The sequence below is a fragment of the Microcaecilia unicolor genome, chromosome 3 (assembly GCF_901765095.1).
Source record: "Microcaecilia unicolor chromosome 3, aMicUni1.1, whole genome shotgun sequence".
Classification (NCBI taxonomy): Eukaryota; Metazoa; Chordata; class Amphibia; order Gymnophiona; family Siphonopidae; genus Microcaecilia; species Microcaecilia unicolor.
Window position 1 is genome coordinate 368,692,274 of NC_044033.1, and position 15,561 is coordinate 368,707,834.

The 15,561-nt window shown below is 41.4% G+C and overlaps 1 protein-coding gene across 1 annotated transcript in view; it reads right to left on the reverse strand.

The window, feature by feature from the left end:
- The window catches only part of LOC115464761 (triadin-like), a 135,424-nt gene that overhangs the window by 98,744 nt on the left and 21,119 nt on the right, over window positions 1-15,561 (reverse strand). The window contains exons 5-7 of the mRNA XM_030195114.1: window positions 15,079-15,126; window positions 11,136-11,156; window positions 3,063-3,110 (exon numbers count right to left, since the gene is read on the reverse strand). Coding sequence (XP_030050974.1) covers window positions 3,063-3,110; window positions 11,136-11,156; window positions 15,079-15,126 — 117 coding nt within the window. The remainder of the gene's footprint in view (window positions 1-3,062; window positions 3,111-11,135; window positions 11,157-15,078; window positions 15,127-15,561) is intronic.

The window sequence follows — 15,561 nt, forward strand, 5'->3', positions numbered from 1 at the left end:
TTGAGAAGAAATCCATCCAGATGGTGCTTTGACATTTTTTGGACATTTCTCTCTTTCGAAAATCAGCCCCCTGGTCTAACTTTGGATTAACAATAATACATTTTTTTTCAAGAGTGCTTTCTGGCCAAAGCAATGCTTAAGATATTGTAATACTCTTAATTCCCATTATTAATCATAGATTATAGAAATATCACTCTAGGTACAGCAACATTAACTATATTTACAAGGTGGAATAGTTCTGTGACATTAGGTTGGCTTGTACATCACTGAAGTATTTAAGTTAGCATCAAAGGCTTTGCAGTGTAATGGAATAATGACAGCACTTAATATGCTGCAAGTTGAGAGGTCACAGACTAGAAATTGAATTGAGGAATTCAATTTGTCACACCGTGAACCAAACTGCTGAATAAACCATTGGACAAAGTTATTCGTTAATGGCTTAATACTCTATTGAATTCCTCTGAAAACAGAATTCTGGAGTCATCTTAGGTCTGTTAAAAACTGGATTTTTGTTTTTTTTTTGGTAGGCTGTGTTATTTATTATAGTGAAACTTTCAGTTAACAATCCATGCAAGCACACTTGTACAGTAACATAGCTTATTATTATTATTATTATATAACACTATAAACTAAAACTAATATTAACACAAAGTGAAATGCTTTCAACGGACCTCAGTTATTGGAAGTACAAGATTTCATATGAGAGAATAGAAACAAAGATTTAATTAATATTATTCCAATGAGATTTAATAATCATTTAATGGACCTTTTTTGCTCATTTTAACTCACAGAATTAACCAGTGTCAGAGCTAAAATGCATGCATTTTTTGTCACTATTGCATTAAGAAAAGTTATCTGCAAAGATTTGCATCTGTTTTGCATATTGTTAACTATGGAGCCCTTTTACAAAATGTGGTAAGCACTAATGCATGCTCACAACAGCTTAAAATGGCATACTTTGGGGTGCGCTGAGGCATCCCGTGGTAATATTTGCATGTGCTAAAGTATTTTTTCAATTTTTTCACAGAGGGGCGTGTCTGGAGGGCAAAGAATGGGTGTGCCTATGAAAATCAGTCAGCATATAAGCATTGCTGCATGCTAACCAACTAGCACAGGTTTAGTGCATGAATCCCTACAACCTACAAAATTGGTGGCAATAGGGGCTCACATGCTAATGGTCGCACGCTAATGGGAAAATTAGTGTGTGGTCATTAATGGAAAAATCTGAAATTCAGCCTTTTTACCCCTACAGTAATAATGGCTTTAGTGTGTTGGAAAGACCTGCATAAGGGCCACTTATAGCATCATATATTACATTCCTTCTGCCAGTCTCAGTACCAGTAACCTGTGATGATCACCAATTTAACAGAAAGCTGCGGTCCTTAGGTGAGAGCGTTAACCAAAAAGGTTCCTATGTGTCGTGAAAGAGCGTACCAGGGCCACTGTCCAAGGATGTGATCCCTTGCCTCTGCAGCCACATTCAGGGCCACCGAGAAACTAGGCCGGGCCCGGGGCAAGGCCGCCCCGCCTCTGCCCCCCCCCCCCCCCGCCGCTGCCACCTCCATCGTTCCCCCTGCTGCAGCTGCCCCCTGTCGCTCCCCCTGCCGCTGCAGTCCCCGGTCTCACCTGCCTGTCTCCATGATTCCGGGTCCCCTGCATTCAAAGTGGCAGTCATAGATTGCCTCTCTTCTGGCCTTCCCTCCTTGTGTCCCGCTCTCATCTGATGTAACTTCCGGTTTCTGCGAGGGCGAGACACAGGGAGGGAAGGCCCGAAGGGAGGCAATCTGTGACTGCCGCTTCGAATGCAGGGGGCCCGGAGCCAAGGAGGCAGGCAGGTGAGACCGGGAACTGCAGCGCCAGCGGCCTGACCCCCGTGCTGGGCCCCCCTTGGAGGCCAGGGAATTTTGCCCCCCCCCCCTCTCGGCGGCCCTGGCTGCATTTGACACAGCAATAGGGATCTCCAAGTTTGAATACTAGGTCCATGATCCTCTAGCTAGCTGAGTAAAATGGACTTTATTTCAAATGTTATGGCATAGTTAAGGAAAGTTTTTAAACCAGAAGGTGTTGGGACTGTATAAGTATAAATTCCAAAAAGAAAAAGTGTGTCTCGTGTGATTGAACAGCCCTAGTAGGTATCCAAGCCTTGTAGGATACATTACCAACAGTTTACCACCTCTCTACAGTGCCAAAATTGATGGCCAAGAGTCACATGAGTCCAGCAATACTTTAGACGGGCTGCACTATGCGTGATTTTAGCTTTAAATGCCCAAGATGGAGAAATATGCAGCCACAAAGCAAATTTGTATAACAACTCTCATAAAGATTCAGCTTTATGTCGTCTATATATCCCTTGGATGAAGGCCTTTAACTGTGATGTGGAAAGGTCACACTGAAGATCTCCCTCCCCAAGAGAGTAGCTAGACCTTAATTTTTGGGTAGGCCTGGGAGTGAACTGAGTGGGCACGACCCATGCATTTCCTCTCTGCCTGATACTCCCGCCCCCGAAGCAGTAAAAATTAATACCTTGGCTGGCGAGGCCCCACCAGCTGAAGAATCCTCTCTGGAGTCCTCCCCAAGTAGTCTCATCCTCGCAGCAGTCAGCAGTGCATTTCTAGCCGCTGACACCGGCACTGCCCCTCTTCCACATACACACATGCGCAGTTCAACAAGCATCCCCCATGCATGCATGCACGGGGGTGCCAACTGACCTGAGCATGTGCAGGTGGGAGGGGGAGTTCCTTTGTCAGCAGCTGGAAACATGCTGCTGACTGCTCTGGGGATGAGACTTCTGGGGTAGGGGGGAGCTCCAAAGAGGTGGGATCTGATGTGCATCACCACCGGGTGGGCCTGAAACGAAACTGGGTGGGCACCTGCCCACTCAGGCCCACCCATGGCTATGCTTCCGCATTTGAATTTCTATATCCTGCTTACAAAATTTATTGCTTTGTGTTCCATAGGTTTTTTAATGCACATTTTACTCATATCAGTGTCATTATGATTTGGCTTATCACAGTCACTAATGGAATTAAAGAAAAACTGAAACTATGTAACATCTACAGTACCTGGTTTGGAGTCTTGTACTTCTTTTCCATGTTTTAAGGTTTCATGCTCTACAGAAAAGAGATGAGTTAAGTGAGCAACGCAAATACAGAGATGTTTGGAGTCTGATGTACTTAAGTGTATTTCCCATTTTCCTCTTCATTCAGTAACAGGTTACCTAAATTTAAACAGTGGCATTTAAACATGCAGATGGTATGCATGGTTTATGGTTTATTAAAATGCGATATACTGCCTTTCATTTGGGAAAAACAAAGCGGTTTATAACTGAAAAATTAAAAGAAAGAAAATAAAGTACAACATGTGATAGCAAAACAAAGGAAAATAGGAGGAGAGAATTTACAGTGAAAGTGAAGGGAAATTAAGGCATACATTTGTAAATGGTGACTTCAAAAAGCTGCTATTTACATATGCAGATCCACACCATAGAGCTATTTCAAGGGGGTGTAGTGGAGGGGGGGGGGGGTACCTTGGATAGTGGCATGGATAGGACAAAAATCTAGGACCCAATATTCAGAACGTGCTGAGCTCCTAAATTAGCCTCCTAAATTTGTGCCCTAGTTTTAGCTAGATTTAGGAGCATAACCTTTCAGCAGAAAGTTCATCTTATAAATTTAGCTCATAATATTAGGCCTGCCTTTCTTTGTCTAGATTTCAAAGCCTAACGTATGACTCTAGTACTGAAAATCAGTGCTAAACTGCTAACTTCTTTTCCCGGCCCTAAATCTGCCCATGTTAACACCCACTTTTTGTTCTCCTAAATTTAAGAGTTCAGTGAAATTGTGAGTGACAATTTATGCACTTATCCCTAGTAAATTTTCAAAGAGGCCATTTTATGAGCATAACTCTCAAAGGGCTTGTTTTACAAAGGCACACTAGTGATTTCCCCTGCTGCAAATGAGAGGAAGCCCATTCAATTCCTATGGGCTTCCTCTCATTTGCCACACTGGGAATCGCTATTGTAGTTTAGTAAAAGAGACCCAAACTTAGGAGCATAAATCTTTTGAATATCAGGCACTATTATTTCTCATTTAAAAAAGGGAATACACATGCATTGAAAAAATTACCCTATTGGGTTTTATACCAGGTCAGAGGGACATGCAGATTTTAAAGAAGTTCTCATTTTAGTTGGGGCTTTATATTCCTCTTACTTCCTGTTGATTATTTCTACCTCCAGAATGAAACCAAATTAACCTTTTGGCACCACTGCTTAATTGATGGCACTTAGACATGTTGGTTTGTAAAATGGGACAACTATTTGTGGAAGCTGTAGGGACTGTGCCTTTCATTTTATCCATAAGAACCTAAGAGTTGCCATACTAGGACAGATCAAAGGTCCTTCAAGCCCATTAACCTGTTTCCTAGAGTGGCCAATCCAGGTCTCAAGTACCTGGAAAAATCCCAAAAGAGTAAAACAGATTTTAAGCTGCTTATCCTAGATATAAGCAGTGGATTTTCCCAAATCCATCTTAATAATGGTTTATGGACTTTTCTTTTAGAAGTTATCAAAACCTTTTAAAAACCCTGCTAAGCTAACTGCTTTTACCACATTTTCTGGCAATGAATTCCAGGGTTTAATTACACATTGAATGTTTGTTTTAAATGTACTACTTAATAGCTTCATTACATGCCCCCTAGTCCTAGTATTTTTGGAAAGAGTAAACAAGTGAATCACATCTACCCATTCCACTCAACTCAGTATTCTGTAAACCTCTATCATATCTCCCCTCAGCCATCTCTTCTCCAACATGAACAGCCCTAGTCATTTTACCTTTCCTCATAGGGAAGTCATCCCATCCCCTTTATCATTTCCGTCACCCTTTTTTAATTCTGCTGTATCTTTTTTGAGATGCGGTGACCAGAATTGCACACAGTATTTGAGGTGCAGTCGCACCATGGGGTAATAGGAAGGATTATAACATTCTCATTTTTGTTTTCCATTCCTTTCCTAATAATTCCTAACATTCTATTTGCTTTCTTAGCTGCTGCTGCACACTGAGCAGAGGGTTTCAACGTATCAGCGATGACTCCCAGTTCCTTTTCCTGGGCGGTGACGCCTTATGTGGAATTTTGCATCAAGCAGCTATAGTTTGGGATCCTCTTTCCCACATGCATCAGTTTGCACTTGCTCACAGTAAACATCATCTGCCATTTGGATGTCCAGTCTCCCAGTCTTGTAAGGTCCTCTTGTAATTTTTCACAATCCTCTTGTGATTTAACAACTATGAATAACTGTGTGTCATCAGCAAATTTAATTACCTCACTAGTTACTCCCATCTCTAGATCATTTATAAATATGTTAAAAAGTAGCAGTCCCAGCACAGACCCCTGGGGAACCCCACCATCTACCTTTCTCCATTGAGAATGCTGACTATTTAACCCTACTCTCTGTTTTCTATCTTTTAACCAGTTCTTAATCTACTATAGGACATTATCTCCTATCCCATGACTTTCTAATTTCCTCAGGAGTCTTTCATGAGGTACTTTGTCAAATGCCTTTTGAAAATCCAGATACACAGTATCGGCCAGATCACTTTTATCCATATGTTTATTCACCCCTTCAAAGAAATGTAGTAGATTGGTGAGGCAAGATTTCCCTTCACTAAATCCATGTTGGCTTTGTCTCATTAATCCATCCTTATGTATATGCTCTGTAATTTTGTTCTTTATAATAGTCTCTACCATTTTGCCCGGCACCAACATCAGACTCACTGCTATATAGTTTCCTGGATCACCTCTGGAACTCTTTGTAAAAATCAGCGTTACATTGGCCACCCTCCAATCTTCCGATACCATGCTTAATTTTAATGATAAATTACACATTACTAGCAATAGCTCTGCAAGTTCATTTTTCACTTTTACCAGTACTTTGGGATGTATACTACCTACTCCAGACAATTTTCTACTCTTCAGTTTGTTAAGTTGCCAATTACATCTTCCAGGTTTACAGTTTCTCAGACTCATCAGCATTGAATACCATTTCTGGCACTGGTATATTTCACACATCTTCATTGGTGAAGACCAAAGCAAAGAATTAATTTAATCTCTCCGCAATGGCCTTGTCTTCCATGAGTGCTCCTTTTACCCCTACGTTATCTAGCAGTCCAACTGATTCTTTTACAGGCTTCTTGCTTCTAATATGTCCACATGTATGTTTCTAAAATGGCTGCTCCCACTGCACACATTGGCAAACACACATGCGCTCCTGATGGAATTTTAGAAAAGGCGTGTAGCCAGCAGAGTCTTATTGAAAATATCGCCAGATCTATGGCCTGACCTCTCTTTCTGTTCTATATAAAATCAGGCTCCACAGTTCACATGCTATTAAATCCAGGAGAGGAAAACTGAATGCAGGACTTCTGACATATCATCCATTCTGAAGTCTGCCATATAGTAACAATTATACCAGCAAAACTGTAGAAAAATGCCCTGTTGTGATTTTTTGGGATTAAACCTTAGTTCCATTCCTCCAGCTTTGCTAGATCCTTCCTCATGTCATTCATGCCCTCTAGGGTGTCCACCCTATTGCAGAGTTTGGTATCATCCGCAAAGAGACAAACCTTGCCAGTCAGCCCTTCCGCAATATTGCTCACAAAGATGTTAAAAAGAGCCGGCGCTAGGACTGATCCCTGCGGTACTCCACTAACGACATACTTTTCCTCAGAGCAAGCTCCATTTAATTTTTAACCCAGTTACTCTAGGTCTCATACCGAGGGCACTCAATTTATTTATCAGTCGCCTGTGCGGACACAATTCAGTGTTCCATGTTTGCTCTTACTCTTTCAACATGGCTCTCACTTCGGGACCCACCCAGCCAGTCTGGTTTTCAAGATGTCCACAATGATTGTACATGACTAACAAAAAGGGGTACCAGTGAATATCAAGGTCAAAGGTTAGCCACCATGGTTAGTGTATTTTTTTATACTAGCTATGGCAGTCAAAATATCCTGATATTCAGTGTCACAATTCAGATAATGGCTGTTTCTGAATATTCGGATAATGCAAACTTTTCCAGAACTTATCCAGATACCAGTGATATTCAAACCGCTATGCAGATAATTGAGCAGGATAATTATAGACGGTTGTTTATCTCTCCTAAGTTAACTGAATATCGCTGCTGTCTAGATCGTTCCGGAACCTCCTTTGTACTGTCCATCCTCTATACCAGTTGTATCTATAAACCAGGCAATAACATTTTATTTATTTATTACATTTGTACCCCGCGCTTTCCCACTCATCACAGGCTCAATGTGGCTTACATAGTAACAAGAGAATACAATATGTAGTATCAAAATTTTTCATGCTTATTATGCACATAAATGTTTACAGTATTAGTATATATGCGTGTTTGTGTGCACATACCCCCCAGATTCCATATATGGTACTGAAAGATTGGCACCAACATTTAGGCGATGTGTCAAGATGTATGTGCAACTAAATTGGTAAATAAGCTTTCAAGTATGAATTAATGAGCCTTAAGAATCCATAATTGTACTTAATTGGCATTAATTGGAATTTGTGCATGCATCTTCTTACACACTATTCAATAACACCCTGTGCCTAAATCTCCTAGTGTACAACTCAAAAGGGGGTGTGGTCAAGGAGGAGCAAGGGTATTCCAAAAATGTATGCACACTGTTATAGAATACTGGCATTTATATGCTGAAATACCATGAGTTGGGCACCCACAGGAATACTGAATACTCAAAAGAAAACAACCCACATTAACATCTTTGTACAACAATATTAAAAAAAGAACCCAATTAAAAAAAAACATGTATGTAATATGCTCACACCTATAGCCAGCCCTGGTTTTGGGTACAAGCTTATTACATACATGGTTTTTGAAGTTGGGATCTTTTTTAAATATTTTTGTATGAAGTTTATGTTTTTATTGAGTATTCAATATTCCTGTGGGTTTCTTTATATGTTTTTGACTGCAATTTTCCTGTTCGGAGTATTTTGTTTTTTCCTCTTTTTGTTTTGATGAGTCGGGCACTGACATTTACATCAGGTTTCAGCTGGCACAAATTCTGGGGTTCAACTTTAGATGTGGGAATTGGATCTAAGTGCTATTCTATAAAGTGTATTCATCTCCACGTGCTCTTTATAGAATAGCTCTTAGTGCCAGTTTCTTTCTGGTGCTGATTTTTAAATGTCTTTAACATATGACTTACTGCATGCAAACTGTAACATACATATAATATAATGCATAGGATATTAATGTATGCCAAATCACGTCCCAACAGCCTAACACACATTAGTAAAAGAGCCCCTCAGTTGTCCACTGAAGTCAATGAGAGAAATTCTTCCATTTTTTTACTCTAAAATTGGAGTTTTCCATCTAAGTTTTATAAAAGTTGCAGGCAGGCATCAGCAGCAGAGAAAACACCACCCCAAAGACACTAAGAATGAGACAAAGTGTCATGAAGCATGGCATGAACACTCCTTAGCACAATGGGTGGTAAAGAGGGCCTATGGCACACCATGAGGGGTAAAATGATCGAACAAAAGCAAGGATACCTCATAGCGCTCTGAGAAAGCCAAAGCTGCAGCAGTAGTAGGATAAGAGAAACCAGTCCATACCCCAATAAGAGGAAAGCAAGCCCTTAACCAGGTATAGCTAAGGATGTACATTAATTTTGAAAATGAAATGATAACTACAATTAAGGCTTATTTCGTTTTGTTTTAAATTGAAATGGAAAAAAAAAAAAGAAAATCACACAACAAAATTCTGCTTTGTTTCATTCAGGGGCCATTTTATTAAGGAGTACCTAAAAGTGGCCTGCGCTAGTGAAGGCACATGTTTTGGATGTGCGCAGGTCAATTTCTCAGTGTGCCTGGAAAAAAGGCTTTTTTCTTGTGTCCGAAAATGGACGTGCGGTAAAATTAAAACCTTACCGCCACCCCATTGACTTAGTGGTAAGGTCTCATGCGCTAATCGAGTGGTAAGCGGCCAGCACATGTAAACTGCCGATTACTGCCGGGTAAGCACCATGCGTTAGCTGGGCGGTAGTTCCAATTTGACGCATGTTGGATGTGCATAGGCAGCTACACACCTTAGTAAAAGGACCTCCCCCCCAAATTGCAACTCATTTGAGCTAAAAGTGAAAGAAAAAAAGTATAAAATGGAAATCCCCTACCCACGCTGAAGTGAAACAAAAGATGATTTGTGTGCACTCCCCTAGATAAGACAGATTTAGGCATCATAACAGGATTTTCAACCATGTAAAAAGCAACTAAGTCTTTGAATATTTAGGGGCCTAATATTCGGCCCACAGAAAACGGCACTTTTTAGAATGTTGACTGCTGTGGGCTGACTTATACTCGGATATTTTTAATGCTCCGGCGCTGAATGTTCCGAGATAATGAAGCCACCAGAACTTATCTGGGAACCCTCATAGAACAGCCTTACCCCCAAATTTTATATATGGCACCTTACGTTGTGCATGCTAATTTGGCTGCATGGCCAAATTTGTGCACACAATGTAATTGATTAACAAACCAATCAGCACTGATAATTGGTACTTAACCAATTAAAGGTACTAATTGGTTATAATTATAATTTACATACACAACTTTCTAGGTTTATTGTACACCATGGTGCAAATAAATTCTAATGTGCACAGTCAAAAAGGGGGTGTGGCCATGGGCGTCGAATGGGCGGGTTGTGGGCATTTCATAAAACTATGGGTCCTTTTTACCAAGCTGCGGCAAAAGGGGGCCAGTGCTGGTGTTTTATAAGCATGCCGAGGCCCCCTTTTACCGCAGCTGGTAAAAGGGAAGTATTGCCTTCCCGCAGGAAATGGCCATGTGGCAAGTTCTTGCCGTGCAGCCACTTTTTTGGGGGGGGGGAGGGGGAGCCCTTACCGCTATCCATTGAGATAGTGATAAGGGCTCCCGCGTTAACCCGGTGGTGTCCGGGCAGCACATGACACTGCCTGAGCACCAAAAATGACAGCGTGCTAGGGGTGGGAAATACCATCAGGCTGCTGCTGTAGCCCAGTGGTACTTCCTGTATAGCGAGCAGTAAGCCCGCATTGGGTTTACCACCGCTTAGTAAAAGGAGCCCTATGAGTACTATTATAGAATACACCCAATCTGCTTCTAACTTAGACGCAGGTATTTAGGCCTGGTTTTAGGTGGTCTAAATGGGTACACCGAAATTTTAGTTGCAATAATGGCACATAGGCATGTTCTATAAATTATGCCTAACTTTAGACATACTTTAGAGAATCAAACTAACAGATTTTTAAGGCACCATTTATAGAATTTGGCCCTTAGTCTCAATATTCAGCCAGTGGCGGTGAGCGTTATTTCCCAATAGTCAATCCCAGGACATGTCCAGACTTCAACATTGAATAGCCAGTTTATGCAGAGTCAACTAACGCAAGTAAGTAAGTTGATATGCAGCACTTAACTGCTATGGATTACCACATAAAGATATGACTGTGTTATAGGTAGTCCCATTTATGTAGTTACCCTGGCTGGTTAAGTGCTGAATATTGGCACTTAACCAGCCAAATGCTGACTCTAACCCAGAACGCCCCCCCCCCCCCCCCAAATAGCTGCTTTTCACTAAGGCGCTAACGGCTAATTTTCAGTGGCAATAACCGATGAAGTGTTGCTAATAATTAGCAAATAGTCCAAAAACAAGCGATTTAACTGGTCAGCGGCCATTTCTGGCTGGTTAAATATCAACCCCAACGCTGCCAAATACGCATGTCAGTGTATACGTCCCTGAAAAAGTGTTGCTATTCTGTACATTAATGCATGCAAATGCCATGTAAATGCCAGAACCCAGTTATAGAACTGACCTTTATGTGCACATTAATATTTTAACGTGCGTTCAATTTGTTTTATTAAAGCAATGGTATGAAAAATAAAACAGAAAAATCTGAAAAAATGGCAACAAAATCAGGAAAAATGTTGAAACAAACTGAAAATGTTTCGAAAATGTTTGCCCTGGGCACATCCATACTAGAGATAACTAGACAGAGCAAACACGTGGTCTCACAAGCCCCATGCTTTTAAAGCAAGCCTTAAGGATAACAAGCCAGTTACAATGCACTTCATACTTGTTGTTGTCTTTGTTTTGGCTATGAAATAAAGAGAACACAATACACAGGACACAGATTAGAAGCAAGGTGATTGCTTTATTTCTTATTGATTCATTTTCATTTCATCTTGTAGTTAAACCACTTTTCCCTATTGGCAGTACATGGCATTGTTAAAGTTGCCATCGAAACACTTCATTAACTAAAATGCTGTAATGACCGGTTAAAGGTCTACAAGTTTAGGGGGTCTTTTACCTAGGCGTTGGCGTTTTTAGCACGTGTTAAAATAGATATGCGCTAAAGACACCCATAAGAATACATTGGCATCTTTAGTGTTTAGCACACACCTATTTTTAACGTGCACTAAAAACGCCAGCACGCCTTAGCAAAAGACCCCCTTAGAGAGACAAATATAATTGCTTTTCTCTTTTTTGAACAATATGCAACATGAACAAACATTTATTTCTTTACTCGTGCTTATAACTTGCTCCTCCCTGAAGACCAAAGACAAGGCTATATAGCATTCAAGATGCAATATTTTTTTTATTTAATAATATAAAACAAATGATAATTTTTACTGCAAAACTAGACAATAAAAACTAAAGGCTCCTTTTATGAAGCGGTGCTCCCAATTAACGTGCACTGAATGCGAAGAAGCTCATTCAATTTCCATGGGATTCCTCGCATTCAGTGCATGCTAATTGGTAGCGCCCTTTTGTGAAAGGAGCCCTAAGGTTGGTGTGAAAAAAAGAGAAGCACTGATTTCCACAAATGTATTTATACTTCTGTCTCTATTCTATAGTTCACCGTTTTGTTTGAGTTCATCTCATCTGTGTTACTGTTGTCAAACTTCCCCTACTCTTCTCTGTACTCTCTTGCTCCTTCTTCCAGGGGCGTAGCCAGACCTCGCGGTGGGAAGGGGCCAGAGCCTGTGGTGGTGGGGGCACATTTTAGTCTGCTGCCCTGCCGCCTTGCCCTCCCCACTGCCTTGCCGCGCCCCCTCACCTCCTCGCTACTTCCCCTCACCGCTTCGTTGCTCCCCCCGAAAAAGCAAAAAGATTGTAAGCTCTGTCGAGTAGGGACTGTCTCTTCATGTTCAAGTGTACAGCGCTGCGTACGTCTAGTAGCACTATAGAAATGATAATTAGTAGTAGTGGTAGGGGGTCCCCAACCATCACCAGCTGAAGCCTTCTTCAGCGCCGGTCTCTGGCGCAGCCGCGTCCGCTGCCCTGCTCTTTCTTCTTGCTGGCATCCTGTGCACGCTCCTTTACATGAAACTCGGAATGCTCACTTTCACTTAAAGGAATGTGCAGGACGTTAGGAGTAAGGAAGAGCACAGGGCAGGGAATGTGGCGCACCGGAGATTGGCGCGTAAGGCTTCAGCTGGCGGAGGTTCAGGACCCCCACCAGCAAAACCAGGGGCCTGGATGAAATTTGGGGGGCCCAGGCCCTCGTGGCCCCACCTAGCTACACCACTACCTTCTTCTCTGCTGGGGATATCAATCTTAAACCTAGCACTCCAAATCACTGGCACTCCAAATCAATTCTCTTCCTATCTGGGCAGGTCACACCACAACCCCCAATTTTATTTCTGTTCCTCTCCCCCTTTCTTATGCGCCTGTGTTAATGCTCACTTGGTCTCCAACAAGCCTGCCTACATTGATGGCCTCTTTACCTCTCATGCTCTCTATTCTCCTGCACTGACTGAAGTTTGACTTTTCCCTGAGGGCTCTGCTTCAGTTTCTGCCCTGTGTACAGAGGTTACTTTTCTTCCCATCTACCTCACCAGATTAGCCATGATGGTGTGTCAGGCTGCTAATACCATCTTCTTTAGATTATACTCTCTCTTCTTCTTCCACATCCATCTCACTGCTTTTCTTCATTTGAAACACTACTACTTATAATTTCTATAGTGCTGTACACATTATATGCAGGTACTTTCTCCCTAGAGTGTTCACAATCTAAGTTTTTTTGTACCTGGGGCAATGGAAGGTTAAGTGACTTGCTCAGGGTCACAAGGAACTGCAGTGGGAATTGAACCCAGTTCCCCAGGACCTCAAGTTACAGCACTAAACATTATGCTACTCGATTTGCGTATTCACACCACCTCCTCTGTTTTTTTGTATAATACTATCCTCTCCTCTGGACACTCTTGCTCTTCCCATTCCCCAAACTGTAAGATATACCAAACTCCAGCCTTAGCTGACCTCCAGAATCTGCTACCTACATTCCTGTGTATGCTTTGCTGGGTGCCTTTGGCTAAAATCCCGTACCCATGCTGACTTCATACATTTCAAATTCTTGCTGACCTCCTTCCAGTCTGCTCTTTCACTTGACAAACTGTCTTGGCTCCAACCCTCGCTGTCTCCTTGCCACTCTGAACTCTCTTCTCAAAGTTCCTCCACCTCCCCTTCACTTTCTCCCTAGACTTTGGCTGAGTACTTCCACAACAAGGGTCACAAGGTTAACCTTCAGTTCGCCACCAAGTAACCTCCATCTCTCCTTCTCCCAACATATTCTCTCAACCTTTTATCAACTCCTGCACATTTTCTTCCTTTTCTAAAATTACTGAAGAGGAAACTGTGCATATTCTTTCCTCTTCCAAATTCACTATTTGTTCCTCAGACTCTATTCCTACCCATCTACTCAGCACTATCTCTCCTACAGTTATACCTTCTGTCATATCCTCAATTTTCCGCTTTTTGTTCCTGATGCCTTCAAACATGCTGTAGTTAACAGCACTCCTCAAAAAAACCTTCATTGTAAATAGGTACCCAAGTGTAATAGTATGCCCCTTGTGTTATGAACACCTATCCAGTAGTAGTTACATTCAGTCAAAAAGAGCACAAGGAGCCTTCAAGGGGGGGGGGGGGGGGCCGCGTCACACCTGTACTTTATTGATAAGATCTGGCATGGTCCATGTTATAGCAAAACTACCTGTGTCAGGTGTCTAATAGCAGTAAAAGTAGACAAACAATACAAATGCTCAGTAGTCATCTGCGGACTAAAATGCTACTCTTCAGGAAAAATTCTGTTGAGTATTTCTACTGGCTTTCTTCTTTTATTTCCCGCTCAATTGTTGGCGTCTTTGGGGCCCTTTTACTAAGCCATGTAGGTGTGTCAATTTGGAGCTACTGTGTGGCCCAGGCAGTAATTTTGTTTTTTTATGTGCGTCCGCTTCACACGACAGAAAATAATTTTAATTTTCCTGTACACAGTAGAAGCCGGGTGGTAATCATGATTCTACGCATGTAGACGATTACTGCATGGGTACCGCATGAGACCTTACCGCTAAGTAAATGGGTGGTGGTAAGGTCTTAGACCCAAAATGGACACGTGCCAATTTTAATTTTGCTGCACATTCATTTTCAGCAAAATTATTAAAAAGGCCTTTTTTACAGGCACTCTGAAAAATGGATCTGCGCACACCCAAAACACATGCCTACACAAGCGCAGCCCATTTTTTGGTGCACCTTAGTAAAAGGGCCCCAGTGTGTGCTTTCAAGATTTTGCAAGACTGTATCTGTGATTGATATATTAGAAGTTTGAGACTACAACTAGACCCGTGATGCAGGCGGTTTTGCAGAAACATTGACTGTGTTGGGTCTTATCAATAAAGTACTGGTGTGATGCTCCCCCTTCTTGAAGGCTTGTGCTCTTTATGATGCTTGCTTTTGCCTGTGTGCTTCTTGGACTCCCTCTTCTACATATCCAATAGTAATTGCATTGAAATTATCAAGCCTTTTCACAGTGGCCAATGATTAATCTCCCAGCACAACAGTAACTAAATGTAGTCATTAAGAACCATTCCTATACTGGGAATAAGGTTAAAAATTTGAAATGCTACATTTGAAAATGTTAGTCCATTTGAAAACCTAGATTGCCACATCATTTGCAATGAACCTGGTTGCATTCATTCGTTAAAGTCCCATGTAATTCAAGATGGGAAATATGTGGACTTTACCTGGCTTGGCCTGTAGAGTTGTTCTTTCATGTTTGATAACTTCTGGCTCTATAAGAATGAAACAAATCATACAACATAAAATAGCTATCATTATTAAATATATTTTAATGAATTTTTAAGAGTGGTTTTGTGATTTATAGTACTTTTGCTTCTAGTTAATACATTTTTTCCATCTTATGTTTAAAAATAAAAATGTTTCTTGTTGGCAATTTCAAGTTCTCATGTAAAAAGTAGCATGGTGACCTGGACTGACTACTGTTAAGATACTAGACTAGATGGATCCTTGGTCTGACCCAATAGGGCAACTCTTATGTTCTTATGGAAATACTCCATTCACTAAACCACTGCAACAATGACAAGTCTAGAATATGACAAGAACTTTCCTCCCCAAAGGCCCAAGAGGAGAATCTATTTCATTCAACATAAAACATGAATAAATTATGGCTTGCTTCATAATTGTCTTTTCTTTAATCCTACCAAAAC